Source organism: Microtus ochrogaster, chromosome 4 (genome assembly GCF_000317375.1).
Source record: "Microtus ochrogaster isolate Prairie Vole_2 chromosome 4, MicOch1.0, whole genome shotgun sequence".
Classification (NCBI taxonomy): domain Eukaryota; kingdom Metazoa; phylum Chordata; class Mammalia; order Rodentia; family Cricetidae; genus Microtus; species Microtus ochrogaster.
In genome coordinates this window covers 6,036,602-6,051,634 of record NC_022011.1, presented here as the reverse complement: position 1 = coordinate 6,051,634, position 15,033 = coordinate 6,036,602, and the positions used below count along the sequence as shown (strand labels likewise).

Below are 15,033 nucleotides of genomic sequence, written 5' to 3'. Positions count from 1 at the left end.
CTGCAGGCCAGAAGAGGGCGCCAGACCTCATTACAGATGGTTGTGAGCCACCATGTGGTTGCTGGGAATTGAACTCAGGACCTTTGGAAGAGCAGCCAACGCTCTTAACCACTGAGCCATCTCTCAAGCCCCTGCCACTTTATTTCTTGACATTTATCCCAAGGAAGTCATCGCGCGCGCGCGCGCGCACACACACACACACACACACACACACACGATTAATGAATGAGAATGTTCAGTACAGTGTTATTTATACCACCGCAGTGTATGAAGAATCAGTGTGAAGTTCTCCAAGGCTAATCAGGCAGAAACATGCTTACTTAGGGCAGTGAGTGAAAAGGCTGGTGACCAGGCTATATACATAATCTTGGTTGCTTACACATAGTAGAAAAGCCCAGCCTGAGAGTCACTAAAATATTAGCAGTGGCAACGCTTGGAGGGGGTGTGTGTGACAGCGCAGTGACTTACATTTTCTTTCATGTGTTTTCCTGATTCTGCCGTGAAATGTGTCTCTATAATTTGAAAAGAAATGCTTGGGGTTTTAGATTCTCCAACAAACTACACAAAAGGGAAAGGGTAGAAATCCTAGGAACAGAGAATTCCATTCTGGGTACCAGAAGTCACGGTTACCTCCTATTTGACCATCTTTTGGCCTGATAGGCTCTCTATTCCTATCTTATAGATTAATTAGTAAATAAAATATAAATGCAGACTCAAAGAGGTGAAGCAATTTGTTCCAGGTCACAAAGTTGGATGGGCAACATATGTGTGGTTTATCTGTGTCTACAATCCAAGTCCATTACTTCATAATATATCTATATCTATATCTATCTATACATATACATACACTCATACTTGATGTGGGATTATATGTGGTGTGTGTGTGTATTGTGCGTTGCTATGGATCAAATCCAAGAAATTCTTTTTAGTACTAAAAGTGAAGACTCAAACCTGGCTCACAGTTCCCATATATAACAAGGAGTGAGATGGAGGCATGGTTCTGCCTCTCGGTGCAGCACTGGGCATCTGTTGCTTCAATGTATGTCCACGGAGATCCCTGTAGGATGGGCAAGGCCAAGGGCAACCCTGTCACTCTCCTCTAGAGCAAAAACACTGTACTTTGGAAAAGGGAAGTGAGACCTGGCCAAGGTTGTGTGATAAGCGAGGCATGGCTTTGCGAGCTGCTCACCCTCTCCTTATTCAGCCCTTTCTCGTATCCCCACATCCTTTATCCCCCTGCACCATTGTGAAAACCAGGAGCCACTGATGTCTTTGAGACATTGAGATTGATAGTAAACTCTCAATCAGAGAAATCAGTTTGGCTTTAAAGAGAGCACGTAACTGGAACTGGAGGTCTCTGAGTGGGGGGGGCACAGTCTCCCCCAGGTTGACCTGAGTGGGCTGCAGGGGCCACCGGGCCTTCCCTTGAGAGGGCAGATGTCATTGGATCTTCATACCTGTCTAAATCCCCAGCACTAGGGAAAATTACTGAGGAATAGCTTGCAGGAGAGCAAGAATTTGGGGCTTTCATTTGGTGTGATACACTGTGTGTGCTCTAATCCTTCTAAGGACAAAGGACTCGTTAGTAATGGGCACTTCCCACCTGTGTCTTGTACCCTCCTCACCCTTCCCATCTTCAGTCCCCTCCCCCAAATCTACACAACAGTCTCCCTCACTTTCCTCGACTCTTTGCATATGTCAAGACAAATGAGAAACAAATGTGAAATCCACTCCGTGTGATTTTAAAAGGCTTAAATGAGGAGCCCAACAGCCTGGATTGTCATCTTTACTCTGCCATTCGCTGTATACGATTGACCCATCACTCTACCTCTCTGAGCCTTGCTAGCCTCATCTGTAAAATGGAGCGAAAGTCTCCCCTGGGTTACTACCCAGGTGCTACTGGATGCATATCGATGTGAATTCCAGTTTTATTCATTTTTTTAACATTTATTTTTATGTGTATGGGTGCTTTGCCTGCATGTATGTGTGTGTACCACTTGCATGTCTGATGCCTGAGGAAGGGAGAAGAGGGCATCAGATACACTTGGAACTGGAGTTGCAGAGTGTTGTGATCTGCTGTATGAGTGCAAGGAATTGAACTCGGGTTCTTTGCAAGAGTTACAAGTGCTCTTAACCACTGAGCAATCCAGCCACCCAGTGTTATTCTTTAAGTATCATAAATACATATGGAAATGACTTCCATTGCTGTGAAGTGGAGGGGTCAGTGGAGTCTGTATCACCCAAAGATTCTGAAGATTGTAAATCTTTCAGGGGCAGGGTGTCTGGTTTGCTTTAGGAGATAAGACTGGAGGCCACTGTCTTGCCAATCTATAGGTGGTGTTTTTGGCTTGGAGATCTAGGGTTTCAATAATGTTGAAATTGCCAGGTGTGGTGGCACATGCCTTTAATTCCAGCACCCAGGAGGCAGAGGCAGGCAGATCTCTGAGTTCAAGCCTACCCTGATCTACAGAGCCAGTTCTATAGGACAGCCAGGGCTACACAGAGAAACCCTGTCTCAAACAAACAGATATTAATGGACTGTCCATGGTTGCTGTTCTTGGAGACCACCCCCTACATCTGAAACATGAGTCTTCAACCCCCCTGAGGTCAGATCTGTATTGAGAACCTCTTTCTGCTCTTGGTCAAAGCAGGGCAACTTTACAGGACTAGCAAATCACTGAAGTCGGTCCAGCTGACTAGCTATCCATTCATGAAGCATCTTTATCTGGAGAACTGGAAGAAGAGATTGAGACAGTGTCAGACACGTAGGGAAGCCAGGTAGATGAGGAGATAATAGGAGATATACTTCCCAGGGTCAGCCAAGAGCAGAAGCTGGAACAGTATTCCCCGGTTGACGTCTGACCAGCAGAGAGATTCTACAAATGGTTCCTCGTGGGCCTAGGGCCCTGGGTAAAACTATGTGTCTGTCCTTCCATCCACCCATCTGTTTATCTTCCCCAAACTGCCTGCTGAGGCCGAGCCAGAAACAAGCCCTATCTTTGGCACAAGGCCACATGCTAAGATGAATCAGATGGTACCTACTGGAGCCAGTGGGCGGAAGAGAGAAGACATGCCAGGAGGAGGCTACAGCAAGGACCAGGGCTGGTGGATGGGAAAATGTTGGACTGAGGCAGGTTTTCACTGTGGCAACAAAGGGGACAGCCTAAATGCTCAGCAGGTGCATTGATGGTTATGGAGAGGCAAAGAAAGGAAGCACAAACAGCGGGCTTTAGAAAGGCAAGCAGAATGTTCCTGAAGCAGGGAGACTACGGAGAGTCAGAGGGACAATGGGAGGCAAGACTTCGTACTTGACTCCACCATAATGTCTTCAGTGGGTCTAGCTTCCCCCCGGCCCACTGGTTGATGCCCCTCTTTCCTACCTGTACTTCGGGGCTCCAATTGCACTTGGGTCAAGGGTTTGAAGATTGACAATCCTATGCCTAGCCCTCACATCTACACCCAGGTGCCCAGCTCTTCATATCCAGAGGATCCCCTTGTCCTCAGAGCATCTGAAATGAGACAAACTGGGAATAAATCCCCGGTGCTTTAGCTAGATGACCTTGGGTGAGTCATCCCATCTTTCCAATCTCAGTCTTCTACACTGTTCCATAGCATCAGTGTAAGCACCGTGGCTTGCAGAGGTGTCTGTATCACAGGGAGGACCTAAAGCTCGACCCAGCCCCCAACATAGCATCTGGAAAACAGGTCAAGCTTCGGTTCTGGACACTTGCGGGCCAGTGCAACATTTTTTTTTTCTACCCCAGGGTACTTGGGAAACCAAAACCCAGGTCCTCAATGATGGCACTGACTGCCCAGAGACAAGCCTGGGGTGGAGGATGCGAAGTGAACTCCTGTAGTCCTCAGTATAGATAGTATCTCCTTTCCCAGAGTTCCTGCACGGGCAGGCAGAAAAGAAAGAGGATGGTGGGGACTCAGCTGATGAGAAGGAGGAATAGGCTTATCTCTTCTTGACCTCCTACCTCGACTTGGGACTTCACCGACCAGCGTGCGGGTGGAGGCTGGGCAGGACCAGCCTCTCTTGCACTGTTGGGGGGTGGGAGGCGGGTCCCTGGGGAACCGCTCCTCCCGCCTGCCGCCACTTTAAGAGGCTGCTCCACCGCAGCAAGCGGGGCCGGAGCCGCAGACGGAGCAAGCGGACGGAGCGGATCCGGCAGGTGCACCGCCGCGGGGACAGCAGCGGCATGACCGGCCACCACTGTTGGGGCTACGGCCAGGACGACGGTAGGCGCAGACCCCTGGTTCTCTCCCAGCTGGGTTCGCTGCGCTACCCGCGCTTCCGACCAGGTTTTCGGAACCCTTAAGCCCCGCGCTCCAGAACCCACCCGGACCTCTCTCTCTCGTGCAGTCCTCCAAATCCGACCCTTGCCTTGCTTCCTCTGATCCGGGAGCAAAGTCCGCGTTGCGCCCCGGGCCCTCCAACGAACCACTTGGTAGCTGAGCGCGTCTTGTTGCCGCCTCCGCGCGGCGCGGGACTGCAGCGCTGGCTCCCACCCGGCCCCGCACTCTCTCCCCCGGCGTGCGCAGCGCTTGCAGGTGGCTCAGGGCGACGGCGGTGGGAGGGGGGTTGCCACGTCGCAGCGCCATGAGCGGGTGTCATTGCGGGGAGCGCGCACAGCGGGTATGCGGGAACCTCTCGGGAACTGGGCTCGGTGTCCCCGCGAGAGAGTTTCCGCTGGAGTGTCCGAGCAGCGGTGCAGGCTGGTATGCGAGGAAAGCGGGAGGGCACCTGGGGACACACAGGAATGTCTGGGTGTCTATACCCGGTAGAGTTTTTAAGCGCATCCTACGTGAGTGGGGCCATGGATGCCAGGTCTGCCTAGGGCCGCTCCTCCATTCTGCCTCAGTTTCTTTGGTATGCAGAGGGAGGATGGAGGAAGCCAGTGAGCCAGACAGCTTGAGTGTGGGTATGGGGCAGGTCAGTTCCCTTTGGGCGAGTTTCTTGCCAAGAAGAGATAGGGTGTGGGCCAAGCAAAGGCTTCTCCATTTCCCAGAGAAGAAGGTTGATCACCCAAGATCGTGACTCTCAGGAGGGGGAACCCAGGCAGGGCAAGTGGAGAGGGAAGCAAGTGCTGGAGGGGTACTACTATTCCTCTGGCCCCACTTTTTCTAGGGATAGTCACTTTGTGTGTGGGAGAGCGAACATACTGGACTATTCTGTAGATTAGGAAGCTGACCAGAGGGAATCCCGTAGATGCTGCCGTTTCTGTCCTGTCAGGGATTCCCCCCACCGAAACAAAGAATCGTGTTTTGGCAGGGGAACCTCAGATTTGGACATACTAAACTGGACAGAGACATTCAGGGTTAAAGAAAGTGACAGAGGCAGGCAGAGATGGAGAGAGAGGCAGAGAAAAGCCAGGTTGATGAAAGACGGTCTTCCCCCTGCATGTATTGGATCTGCTTTCAAGTGCCCTCCCCCACCCCCACCGCCCCCGTAGTCCCAGTGCCCTGTCCCTAACCTTCCTGCTAGCGCTGTCCTCTAGCCCTGTGCCTTGAACATCATGAACAGCTTGTTGTCTTCGGGTACCTACCCCTCACCCAGTCAGATCTGGGCGATCCACCTTCGGGCAGGGAAGGACAGAGGACAGAGGTGCCCAAATGCGGCAGAGCTCACAGGACTTCAAAAATAACCCAGTAAGGCTGGGCCACCATTCTGAGTCATCCATTGGGGACACAGCTCTGTCGGCACCTGCTGCTGTTTTCTCGGGAAAACTTAAGAAGCCAAAAAGGGGGAGAAGCACCAGCCGGCAGTAGCTCTAAAAATAGATTGCATCTCAGGATGTTCCCCCGGGGAGAAGTTGAGCCTCCCCACTGCAGATGGAGCCTCTGGGAGGCAGGTGGTGGGTGCCTGTGGGTGTGCATGCAGGTGTGTGTGTGTGTTTATGTGCATGCACTCTTGGGTGTGTGTGTGCATGGGTATGTGTTCTGTGGTCCTTTCATTGGGATTCCAATAGGAGGTGTTTATGTATGAAGGTGCATATGTGTGTGTCAGATGTAATCAGCAAGGCTGGCGGGCAGGGAAAGCTTGGACCTTCTTGATCTGGTGAGTTCAGGTCACTGCATATTTTATGCCTACATGTATGTGCATAGGAGGATCTGTATGGACTTGTCAGCACATACATGGGGAAGACAAGAAGAGGCAGTCCATACACATACTATGTGTTTATACCACTGCATGTGTGCGTGTATGAGCATGCATGACTGGTCCTCAGTTTCTCATCTATGGCATGGACATCATGCTGGTTTCTACCTCATAAAGTTGTGACTGTGGGGAGAAAACATGTCACCTACTGAAAGTCAGGTTGATTTGAGTTTTTATTCCAAATGCCAAATTTGCACTAAGTCCCTCAGGGTACAAGGAAGAGGCTAACTTCCTGATGGGGTCAGGTATAGTAGAGTGGCTTCGGATGCCCAGGGATCTCTCTGAGTGTTTTCTGGGGGCTGGGTGAATTTTCTATCTGGAATCACCTCTGAGTCTACGGCTATGTAACGTTCCCTGCCCTACAGTGCTTCTCTGGGCTCCTAGCAGTGCTAGGGAAAGGAATGGGAGGGTTTGATGGGCTGTTTCCCGGACAAGGTAATGAAATCAAGAAGTGGCAGAGGTGGGATTAGAATTCGGGGTTTGTGCCCCCCACCCCTGAGCATCCTTCAGCTCACAGCTTGGCCGATCTGAGTCCTTGACCCTTCCCTTTGTACCCATAGGCCCTTCAAACTGGCACAAGCTGTATCCCATTGCCCAGGGAGATCGCCAGTCACCCATCAATATCGTGTCCAGCCAGGCAGTATATTCGCCCAGCCTGCAGCCACTGGAGCTTTTCTATGAGGCCTGCATGTCCCTCAGCATCACCAACAATGGCCACTCTGTCCAGGTGGACTTCAATGACAGTGATGACAGAACTGGTAAGTGGCCTCAACCAAAATCTGGCACAAATCCCTTTCATGTCCTCACCATGGGTGGGGCAATCTTAGGAGGGGCAGCATGCTGTGATAGGGAAGTGAAACTCTACTTCTCACAAACTGCAGTGAAGCCCAGAGCTCAGTCTCAGTCTCTCATGGCATAAAATGGAGCGATAGTATTCTCTAGGGTCATAGAGGGGGCAGTCGAAAAATCTGATGGGACGGTTGTAGTGCTGCATAAGACAGATGCTCACGAAATGCTAACTCCCTTTCTTCCCTTCCTGTCAGAGCTTCAAATCATGTCTGTTTTCATTCCTAGCCTCTCACTGACCTGCTTGTGGCCTAGAGCCATGCCAGCTTCCCTGAGATCAGACCAGGCACAAAGGAAGAGGAGGAGATTGAGGTGCTCTTTGTGCCAGGTTACATTGCTAGAACTCAGGCAACCTCACACGGGCAGTAGTGGCACACGCTTTTAATCCCAGCCCTTGGGAGAGAGAGGCAGGCAGATCTCTGAGTTTGAGGTCAGCTTGGTCTACTACAGAGCGAGTTTTAGGACAGCCAGGGCTGCACAGGAAAACCCCATCTCAAATAAACAAACAAAAGAAAGAAAGGATGAATTCAAGCAAATTCTTATTATTTAGCCTTCCCAAGAAACCATTGCCATAGCCGAGGCTCAGTGGTTGAGCATTTACCCAGCATGCACAAGGCCCTGGGGATACAGCTCAGTTGGTACAATGCTTATTTAGAATGCACAAGACCCTGGGTTTAAGCCCCTGCATCTCATAAAACCCAGGTTCAGTGGTACACAACTGTAATCCCACAACTCTGGAACTGGAGGCAGGAGGATAAAAGTTCAAGGTTATCCTTGGCTCCATAGTGAGTTCAAGACCAACTAAGGCTAGTGACCCAGCCTAAAACACCCTCCCCTCATCAGCTGGGTTATCAAATGCTCAGTAAGCCTCTGTCCTTGCTGCAGAGGGGAGAAAGCCTAGGAGACCCCCAGGAGCAGAAGGCAAAGCAGCATTTATACTGACCCTAGACAAAGCCTTCACACAGAGCCCAGACACAGGACAAGGAGTCTAGATGACAGTTTGTGAAGAAGCAGTTTGTAGGCCAGAACATGCCTGCTCCAACTTCATAGGTCTCTTCAATTCATCCATGACCTTCAAGGTTCTCACCATCATGGACCAGAGTGAAGCCTGCAGGAAACTGTGGCCATGCCTTCCCAGGCCTCTTTGCTTTAGGACCAGAGTCCAGGTTTCCAAGATAATTTCCCTGGCAGAGGCCTTAGGAATACACTCTATTGAAGAAATCTTGTTCTCATCACAGGGTCTGTGAGGGAGAGAGTGGGGTAAGAAGAGGACCTGTGAGGGTTTCTCTATGTAAGGAAATATCATTCTTGTTTTTCACTCCTCCCTACCCCCTTCTCAACAAAAGCACTCAAGAGAACTTATCTGTCAAACAGAAAATCAAGAGAAAAGAAAAGCCCCACCTTTCCTAAAGAGAAGGACATTAGTTGCTTAGCTCTGAGTTCCCTGGGAAGTAGTGAAAGGAGAAGAGGCTCAGCCATAGTCCTTCCTGCAGAAGGAAGCCAAGCAGAGCCTTAGAAAAGACAGACGGTATGTTACCTTGTTTTGGATTCTAAGCAAAGTCTTTTATCCAGAGCCTTGGGAAGGCATCATGGGACCCTAGATGACCATAAATGACATGGAGGAGCAGTATTCATGGTTTTCCCTTTGAACAGCCTTCAGTAGTTCAACTCAAACATGCCTCTTTACCTTAGGTCCAGAATCCAGGTCTCAAAGGTAAATCCCTAGGTAGAGGCCTTAGGCAAGTCTTTAGTGAGGTTTTGTATAACTGGTCTGAAGGCTGCTGTGAGAGGCCTGACTGGGGCTCTACTTCCCTGCCAGGCCAGAGGAGCCAGAGAGTCAGTGGAAAGAGGAAGACAGATGGACTCTGCCACCACCCGCTGTAGGTTACTTCAGAGGTCAAATGGGCTAATATCCACAGAGCATCAAAATACACAGAGAGTTTACAGTGAACCAGAGAAAGTGAGAAGGGAGACACCCCCTGACACCATCCTGTAGGGTTCTAGGAGAGAAACACTACAGATGGACCCAGAAGCCTCTCAGACACAGAGCAGCCTAGGATTCTGTGCAGAGCCACCACCAAGCCCTGACTCTTTCTGTCAACCTGTTGTACTATGGCCCTAGATAGCCAGTTTCTAACATAAGGCAGGGCAGCAGAGATGGGCCTCTGGATTTTGTCCTGATCACCCATCATAAAGGGGCCTGGTAGAACTCCGAGCTTAGATGTCACCTGATCTAGGAGCTCACATTCAGGCCTAGCTGGGGCCTCTCCACCAACAGATCCCTTTCATCTGGAAATTCTATCAGTCTCAAGAGGCCTGATGCTTACCCTTAGATCATCAGCTATCAAGATGAGAAAGACACAAAATCAGCATGGCTGGGGCCCTCCAAACAGGCCATTTGTACAGGGGCTGGTCCTGGGAGGCCCTGAGACTGGCCGGGAGGGTCGGGACTCCCAGGAGCTGGCCTCCTGTTCCAAGGCAATACCATGTCTGACAAGGGTCCAGGTTGTAAGGAAGTGATGCAGCCTGGTTGGTGGCTAGGAGTTTGGGACATAGAAGCTGTGGACTTGCACTATAGCTCAGTGCCTCATTTTGTCCTATTTTCCTCCTTTATAAAATAGGTCCAAACAAGCATGATGTCATACTCCTTTAATCCCCGTACTTGGAGGCAGAGGCAAGTTGATCTCTGAAAGTTCAAGGCCAGCCCAATCTACATAGTGAGACCTTGTCTCCAAAATAAATAATAAAAGTAAGACAAATTGGCCCCCAAATAAATCCTGTCCCTCCTGAGCTACTAAAATAACAGACAAAATAATTGTTTCAACTCAGCCTTGGGTCTGGACCCCAGACATAGGAGGCCCATTGTTAGTGGGAACAAAGAGTCTGAGAGGCGGGAGCCCAGTCTACAGAAAACCTGGCAGGAGTTGGGAGGAGGAACCAGTGCAAACCCAGAAGGCTATCACACCGTCTGCCTTGACCCAGACTGGGAGTCAGACTGTAGGGATTGGTAGGACAGACCCACTCCTATCCATCAGGTTTTCCATATGGAAACTATAGCCCCTAACCAGGTTTAGTAGTATAAGCCTGTAGTCTTAGATACTCTGGAGGCAGAGTCAGGGGGATAATAAGTTAGAACTGAGCCTAGAAACTTAACAAGTCCCTACCTCAAAATGAAAAAAAAGTCCAAAAAAGGGTGAGAGATAGCTCAGTGGTAGAGTGCTTGCCTAGCATATTTGAGGCTCTGGGTTCAATCACCAACATAGTCAAAATTGATAAAGCATGGAGCCCTTGGTTGGAGATGTAGTTCATCAATAAAGTGCTTGTCAACATGCATAAAGCCCTGCGTTTGATCCCCAACTCCTCTCTTCTCTCATACACACACACACACACACACACACACACACAGACACACACACACACACACACACACACACACACACACACTGCCAGCCCAGCCACCTAGTTAAGTGATTTCCCATATTGACTACCACATCCTTCTTCTACCCACAGTGGTGACCGGGGGACCCTTGGAAGGGCCCTATCGTCTCAAGCAGCTCCACTTCCACTGGGGCAAGAAGCATGATGTGGGCTCAGAGCACACGGTGGACGGCAAGTCCTTCCCCAGCGAGGTGAGGTCTTTTTTGCTGCATCCCTCTGCTGCCTGGGGAAGGAAGGTGTATGGGACCGGGTGGGGCTCAAGGGTGCCTGGGGAAAGAGCTCTGAAGAACCTGTGGAAATGTGTCCAGGGCCTTTGGGAGAGACCCTCTCCCCATCTGCATGCTGTCCACACTCCTGAACACATCCTGGAGTTTTAGGAAGGACCTAGAGACCTAGAGTGGAATGGATGCTCCCTATTTGTTGTTCTCTAGGGGCTCCCTAGAATCCCAAGATAAGGAGGCTTGCAGCCCTGCCTCTTCCAGAGGGAGCATGGGGAGACAGATTTCATGCCCCTCGCTGCTTCTGGAGGCACTCAGCCCTGGCCTTGCTTAGCTTCTTTTTGCCTCTCCAGCTACATCTGGTCCACTGGAATGCCAAGAAGTACAGCACTTTTGGAGAGGCGGCTGCAGCCCCTGATGGCCTGGCTGTGGTCGGTGTCTTCCTGGAGGTGGGTGGTGGACCCTTGGGGAGAAAAAGAGTGTGGGAGATGCATGTGCACCTTAGTTTTAGAATGAAGGGATTAGGGGCTCACACCGTCTTCTCCCTGACAGACAGGAGATGAGCACCCCAGCATGAACCGCCTGACAGATGCACTCTACATGGTTCGGTTTAAGGTGAGACCAGGGGTTCCTTTCTAGAGAGGCCAGCTGGGGAGAGACCATGGGGGAGACTGGCTCATGGAGTGGCCCACTTCACTTTTGCATTCTGGCAGCACCTCTGGCTGAGACCCAGGATGAGGGTCTTCTTCATCACCCACGGGTGCCTAACATACAACTTGGTAGGGTATGTATAAAGTACTGATTGTACGGATAGTGGTCTGCTACCTGGACCCAGCGAGGGCATCCAAACGATGACTAGAGAGCCCCCAAAGCCACAGCTTTTACATGTAAGCAAATGAGAGGGCCTGGCCCTGGCTGGGAGGTGGCACTTGGGGTCACAGATATTTGCTCATAATTTGCATCATCATATCAAGGAGAGGCCCAAATCCTGCAGACAGCAATAAGCAAGGAAGTGACTGAGCTGATCTTGGTAGGAGCTGTGTTCTAATTCCTGGGTTCCCATCCTGCCCAGGATACCAAGGCCCAGTTCAACTACTTCAACCCCAAGTGCCTCCTGCCCACCAGCCGGCACTACTGGACCTATCCCGGCTCCCTGACCACACCCCCGCTCAGCGAGAGTGTTACTTGGATTGTGCTCCGGGAGCCCATCAGAATCTCTGAGAGGCAGGTAAGTCCTCCCAGAGTTCCAGGAGTAGGAGCATTCAGATCTCAGCCATGGTAGGGTAACTCCCAACCAGCAAGATGTGGTCTGGGCCTTCCCATGGGACTCTCATCTTTGACCACCAAACCGAAGGGTTAAGGGTTTTTTTGTTTTGTTTTGTTTTGTTTTGTTTTTGTTTTTTTTCGAGACAGGGTTTCTCTGTGGCTTTGGAGCCTGTCCTGGAACTCGCTCTGTAGACCAGGCTGGTCTCGAACTCACAGAGATCCGCCTGCCTCTGCCTCCCCAGTGTTGGGATTAAAGGTGTGCGCCACCATCGCCCGGCTTCCGAAGGTTTTTTTGACTGATGTAAGTTTGGTTGCTAGTGCTGTGGACCCAACCATGACAAGAAGGGAAGAAACCTGGTCCTGGCATCACTCTTAGTGTGTTGTAGTCAGAAGAGTTCCAATTGCCCAAACGCCTCCACTAGACATGATTGGAGCTAGCCTTCTAGTTCCTTGTTCAGGGACCCAGTAGGAAACAGATAACTAAGGGTAGAAAGAGTGAAGCCAAGCAGAAGAAGGGCAGAGTTCCGTGAGCAGCAGCTGGGGTTATAGAGGAAAACAGCACCCATCCCTGCCATGACCATCCTTTTTGTCTTAAGATGGAGAAATTTCGGAGCTTGCTTTTCACCTCGGAGGACGATGACAGGATCCACATGGTAAACAACTTCCGGCCACCACAGCCGCTGAAGGGCCGAGTGGTCAGAGCATCCTTCCAGGCCTGAGCTTCCCACCTGCCCAGCCAGCCACTGGGGCACCATCTTCCCAAGGGCTTCCATGTCAGCGGACACCGAACCATCTGAGGCTCGCTCCCTGAGGGTGCTGTGGGCCCTCCTTCAGCTGGCTTGTTCCTTAGCTACATCGGAGGGTTCTTGATGGGACTCTGGAGTTGGAGGTACCCTTCTGCTGCCCTGGGGGGCTGGAAGAACAGGAACTGAGAAGGGTCCAAGCCTGGGCTGCCTCTGTTCCCCAAGACCCAAAGGAGGCCCCTAGGAATGTCCTCTTGTCTTTCCTGCTGGCTGTGTCAGCAGCCCAAACTGGAGCTCACACTGTGATGGCCAAGACACAGCTCCCTGGGGTGGGCAGCTGTCTCTACCATAAAGACTCAAGCAATAACTAGAGGTGGGCAGAGCTGCCCACTCTGCATTACCTCTTTTGCCTCTGCCGTACATGCACCTCACTGCCAGGCCGTTAAAATAGCACCCAGATGCTGGAGGTGATGTGGCCTCCTCCAGCCACACGCTGCCACGGGCAGGCCCTGGCTATAGCTTATACACTGTCTCCCTTTGTTCCTCTTACCCAGCCACCAAAGCCACCTACATAACAATCCATTCATGTACTAACAAATAAAGTCATTTATTCGCGGAACAAACTCCACCTGAGTGCCTCTGCTCTGTCCAGTACTGTTCTAGGCTGTGGGGAGCCGGCGGTAGTGAGTCAAGGAGGGACCGGCACTGGGCAGTAGCTGATGGAGGCAGAAGGAAGGAGAGACTCCCTCTTGGAAGAAGAAATGTAATTCTAGCCAGTATTCCAAGGCAGAAAAGAAGAGCAGCATGTGTGAGGTCGAGGAGAGGGCAGGGGTGGTGTTCCCAGGTGAGAGCCCAATGTGGCTGTAGTGTTGACCACAGGGCAAGGGTTTTGCGGGGAGGGCCCAGACTACTGAGGAGCCATGGGCAGGGCCAGGTGTGCAAATGGGGCAGATTCCCACGGAGTGAGGAGGAAGTGGTGGCCAGTAGCACGGAGACAGTGAACAGCAGAGGACAGGCAAGGAAGAAGAGATCAGAGAATGCCCCCAGAGAATGTGCCCAGGGGGTGGGACAGAATCCTAAGAGGAACTGATTGCGTTAGCCTGTCCATACTCACCAGCCATGGAAGGATCATTTGAGGTGGCATAAAATCTAGGTCTAAACTTTGTATTTTCTGAAACCTAAAAATGAGTGTCCCCTTAAATTTACATCAGAAGTACTTCCTTCTCTTGCAGGGAATGCCTGTGGCTGCTCACATTGGGGTTCAGAGTCTCAGGACACAGGATAGGGACCATTGCAGCAAAAGCAAGGGAGGGACGGCTGAGGGGCACCTTGAGGAGGAAGATCCTGGCTAAGAGCAGGGCTGGCAGAGGCTGAGGGCAGGTCACCCTAGCTCTTGTCATTTTCATTAGACTAAAAAGACACTTTTGGTGTACCTCTGGGCCTTGGGCCTCTGACTTTGAATTCTGGAAGGTTAGAAGGGGAACTTGCCAGGCTTGGTGGTATAGGCGTGGAGTCCCAGCAACTCCGGAGGCTGAAGCAGAAGAGTGAGTTCAAGATCTGCCTGGACTGCAAACTCAAAGGCAGCCTGGCAACCCAGTGAGACTGTCTCAAGATAGAAAGCCAAAGGAGGAGAGAGGGGCCCCAGTGCCTGCCGGACCTCTCTGGGGCACTATAGGCAGTTGCTGGCTGGTATGAGAGGGAGTCACTTTTATTGGGGAGACTCTCACTAGCCAGCTAGCTGGTTGCTTATGAGTCAGCGTGTGGTTCCACGGCCAGCCTCACGTGGTCAACATTAATTGGACTTGGTGGACTATTAATAATAACGACTTGAAGTTGGGAGTGAGATGGATTGGTGGGTCCCGAGGGAGTTTGAGGTGGGTAATCGGAGGAGACGGATGAGATCAAAATACACTGTATGCGTGTGTGAAATTTCCAGAGAATAAGTAAGAAATCAGAGTGAAAAGAGGGCTGGAGGTATAGCTTAGACATAGCACTTACCGAGCATGCACAAGGCCTAGGTTCAATCCACAGTGCTATAAAAAGAAAGAGAGAAGGAGAGAGAGGAAGAAGAAGAAAGGGAAGAAGGGGTGGGCAGAGAGAAAAAGGAAAAAGAAGAGGAAGGCTTACTCTTTTGCACCTCTTGTTCCCGAGTTCAGGGCACATCCGCCTCCAGCGTGGTTGAGGGTAGGAGGACAGGAAAGGTGAGGCCCCTCTGCAGTGGCTGCCTTACACAGGCCAGGCACAGCTGTGTCCCTGACTTCAGGCTGGTTTCTTTCTCTGGGTTTCAGGAGCAAAGGGGAGGGGAAGAGACTGAAGGTAGCTTTTTCCCAGTTATGGGCAGGTGGCTTTGGCAAAGGGGAAG

At 51.1% G+C, this 15,033-nt stretch overlaps 1 protein-coding gene across 3 annotated transcripts; it reads left to right on the top strand.

Moving 5' to 3' along the window:
- Positions 1–4,141: 4,141 nt before the first annotated feature.
- Positions 4,142–13,285, top strand: Ca7 (carbonic anhydrase 7). Of its 3 annotated transcripts, none has more exons than XM_005345526.2 (7): positions 4,142–4,242; positions 6,721–6,918; positions 10,517–10,635; positions 11,016–11,111; positions 11,215–11,277; positions 11,735–11,890; positions 12,525–13,285. In XM_005345526.2, the coding sequence occupies exons 1-7, from the start codon at positions 4,203–4,205 to the stop codon at positions 12,645–12,647; spliced, it is 795 nt and encodes a 264-aa protein (XP_005345583.1). In that variant the 5' UTR covers positions 4,142–4,202; the 3' UTR covers positions 12,648–13,285. The 3 variants fall into 3 exon arrangements, with proteins under 3 accessions (XP_005345583.1, XP_026645772.1, XP_026645776.1); XM_026789971.1 differs by lacking the exon at positions 4,142–4,242 and adding an exon at positions 4,377–4,554; XM_026789975.1 differs by lacking the exon at positions 4,142–4,242 and adding an exon at positions 4,634–4,722.
- Positions 13,286–15,033: the final 1,748 nt, after the last annotated feature.